At 37.4% G+C, this 3,548-nt stretch overlaps 1 protein-coding gene across 1 annotated transcript; it reads left to right on the forward strand.

Moving 5' to 3' along the window:
* Window positions 1-826: 826 nt before the first annotated feature.
* LOC113311312 (uncharacterized mitochondrial protein AtMg00810-like) lies at window positions 827-2,319 on the forward strand. The gene is made up of 3 exons (XM_026560151.1): window positions 827-959; window positions 1,074-1,194; window positions 1,290-2,319. The coding sequence occupies exons 1-3, from the start codon at window positions 827-829 to the stop codon at window positions 2,317-2,319; spliced, it is 1,284 nt and encodes a 427-aa protein (XP_026415936.1).
* The last annotated feature ends 1,229 nt before the right edge of the window (window positions 2,320-3,548 follow it).

A 3,548-nucleotide genomic window follows, 5' to 3' on the forward strand; every position in this document is an offset into this window, starting at 1 on the left:
GACCGATGAGGACACCATCGCTCTATCAATCCAGGCACTTCATTCTTTTCATCGATGATTTTACAGGGGTACAGAGTACACCTCTAAAAATTTTAACAAGTTTTGTGAAGATGAAGGAGTTGAACACCAGTTAACAGTAGGATATGCACCGGAACAAAACGGCGTATCGGAGAGGAAAAAAAGAACCCTAATGGAGATGGATAGATCTATGTTGTATGAAAAAGGCATGCCAAAGAAATTCTGGGAAGAAGCTGTTTACACGGCAGTGTATTTGCTGAACAGATGTCCAACAAAAGCAGTGAGAGACAAGACTCCAATTGAATCCTGGAGCAACAGGAAGCCGTCAGCAAAACATCTCAAAGTATTTGGGTGTATATGGTATATTCATATCTCCAAAGAAAAGAGACATAAGCTAGAAGAAAAATCAGAGAAAGGTATCTTCATGGGTTACAGCTCTCAATCCAAAGGCTACAGAGTATACAATCTTCATACAAAGAAGATGATACTTAGTAGAGATGTTGAGTTCGATGAGAATTCCTCATGGAATTGGGAGGCAGATACTATTACCAGAAGGACAGTGATGCTACCTACGGAGACTGAAAATCAGGATGATAAAAATGATGGTGGCGAGCAGACTACATCACCTGCAGATTCACCACCAGAATCACCAGCTCCAGCATTAACTCCACAACAAGAAGTACCCTCTCCAGAATCAACACCAGGAAAGGTTCGATCATTGTGAGACCTATATGAAACTTGCAACTTTGCATTTGCAGAACCTGAGAGCTTTGAGGAAGCAGTTAAACAAGGTGTATGGGTTGATCCAATGAAAGAAGAGATCAAAAAGATCGATAAAAATGGAACATGGGAACGTGTCGAACGTCCACATGACAAAGAAATCATTGGCGTGAAGTGGGTTCACAAAACCAAAACTAATCCAGATGGATCAATTCAAAAACGTAAAGTGAGACTCGTGGCCAAATGTTTCTCGCAGTAACCAGGGGTTGATTTCCATGAAACATTTGCACCACTGGCATGACTTGACACTATAAGAGCACTTGTGGCACTTGCAGCTCAAAAGAAATGCAGAATTCATCAGTTAGATGTTAAATCAGCATTTCTAAATGGTGAGTTGGAGGAAGAGATATATATCCAGCAACCACAAAGTTTTGTCAAGCAAGGAGAGAAGAGGAAGTGCTAAAGCTAAAGAAAGCTCTATACGGGCTTAAACAAGCACCGCGAGCGTGGTACAGTCGCATTGACAAATATTTCATTGGATCTGGATTCAGGAGGAGTCCAAATGAACCAACACTTTACATTAAGACTATAAATTCGGGTACTCTTATTGTTTCTATGTATGTAGATGATCTTATCTATACAGGGAACAATGAATCTCTACTTCAGGTGTTCAAGGAAGACATGATGAAGACATTCGAGATGACCGACCTCGGATTAATGCACTATTTTTTCGGACTCGAAATAAATCAAGAAGAAGAAGGCATCTTCATATGTCAGAAGAAATATATTGAAAACCTACTAAAAAGGTTCAAGATGGCTGGATGCAAGTCTGTAGCAACACCACTGGTACCTAATGAAAAACTAAGGAAGGAAGATGGATCGGCGAAAGCAAATGCATCAACCTACAGAAGTATAATTGGAAGTTTGCTATACCTTACGGCAACAAGGCCTGATATCATGTATGCAACTAGTTTACTGTCAAGATTTATGCAAAGTCCAACACAAATTCATTATGGTGCAGCAAAAAGAATGTTAAGGTATCTACAAGGTACAAAGGAGTACGGCATATGGTACAAGCCAGAAACAGACTCAAAACTAGTTGGGTACACGGATAGTGACTGGGCTGGTTCAGTGGATGATATGCGAAGCACATCAGGCAATGCATTTTCACTTGGTTCTGGTATATTTTCTTGGACTTCTAAAAAGCAAGAAAGAGTCGCGCAATCATCAACAGAAGACGAGTATATATCAGCTGCAGAATCAGCACGCCAAGCTACATGGCTGAGAAGAATATTTGAAGATTTGGGAGAAAAGAAAAATCAAGCGACTGAAATATATTGTGACAACAAGTCTGCGATTGCTATATCGAAGAATCCTGTGTTTCATAATCGCACAAAACACATTCCTATCAAGCATCATTTTATTCGAGAAGCAACAGCGGACAAAGAAATTGAGCTCAAGTACTGCAATACTGGAGAAAAAATTGCAGACATATTTACAAAATCTTTGGCAAGGCCAAAATTTGAGTTCCTAAGAAGACTACTGGGAGTTGATCAAAAGTGTATCAAGGAGGAGTGTTGAAATGCTTGATACACTTTTTCTAGAATTCTCCGAATGTAAATACTAGTGTAGTGGTTAAAAGAAATTACTAGTCTGTAAGTTGTCTAGCGTTTACACAGCCAGTCAAAGTTCTTGTGTGAACACCAACTTTAGTTAACCACTTCACAAGACTCTAGATAGTTGATGTGTAAGGCTATATAGCCATGTACTGGTAACATCTGTACAATCTAATAAAAAAAGAAAAATCTCTCAAGTCCGAGAGTTATTTATCTCAAGTGTGAGTTCTGTGTTCTATCACAAAACTTGATTCACGAATTCACCATAAATTTCTAATCAAAGAACCCACAATTATAAACATGAACTCTAAAACCATAAATCTACAACAAGATTAACAATTTTCTTAAACTGCAAGTAAATCATCTACAGGTAAAACCAAAACACTAATTACCTTGATCGCAACCAATAACAACAGGGGTATAAGATGTTGTCTCACACTTGATTTTTCCTCTTAGAAATATCAAACCATAAACCCTAGAAGCTTTAAATTGAGAGAATAAATCGTGAGTTTGTTTGCTAATTAAGGGTTTCGGATGAAAAAATTGTTTAAGATGATGTGAATTTGTTTTCTAGAGTTTTGAAAGCAACAAAAATTTTAAGATGATTATTCGATGGTGATGAATGGAGGCTTCGAGAAAAATTGATTGCTTAACCTTAGAGAAATAGAAGTGGAGCTTGGAAATTATCGGTTTCTAGTTGTGGAAAAATAAAAACCAAATTTTAGAGTTTAACTTGCAGATTCTAGAATAAATGAGAGATGTGTGGACGTGTGGGAGGTTTTGGAGGCACTTATTTTCGTCTTCTTCTTCTTTTTTCCTCCTAATTTAATCGATAAAATTTATAAAACTAATTAGTAAATTTTTAATAAATACTTTTAATACTTGTTGCCGCATCAGTGTGGCAAAAAAATTGATTTATTGCTACACCTGGAAAATACATGACGCAAAAAATTAGTTTTTGCCTCAACTGTTCGTCGATGTGGCAAAAGTTATTACTTAATGCCACACTTATCTTATAGTCAGGCTAAAACCCGCCTATTGCTACATCATTCATAAATATGTGGCAAAGAAGTGTGGCAACAGAGTCACTTTCTTGTAGTGGCTTAACTTCTACCTTCTGCAAATCATTCCTTCTATTTCCTTTCTACTTCAATTATGCACTTACCCATGACCAAAATATAGACAGTATTCTTG

Source organism: Papaver somniferum, chromosome 9 (genome assembly GCF_003573695.1).
Source record: "Papaver somniferum cultivar HN1 chromosome 9, ASM357369v1, whole genome shotgun sequence".
NCBI classification, from domain to species: domain Eukaryota; kingdom Viridiplantae; phylum Streptophyta; class Magnoliopsida; order Ranunculales; family Papaveraceae; genus Papaver; species Papaver somniferum.

Coding starts and splice junctions, on each gene's coding strand:
- LOC113311312 (XM_026560151.1), top strand. CDS start 827: ATGAAAGAAGAGATCAAAAAGATCGATAAAAATGGAACATGGGAACGT. Junction 960..1,073: donor AGATGGATCAATTCAAAAAC/GTAAAGTGAGAC, acceptor TGGCACTTGCAG/CTCAAAAGAAATGCAGAATT. Junction 1,195..1,289: donor AAGCAAGGAGAGAAGAGGAA/GTGCTAAAGCTA, acceptor ATCTGGATTCAG/GAGGAGTCCAAATGAACCAA.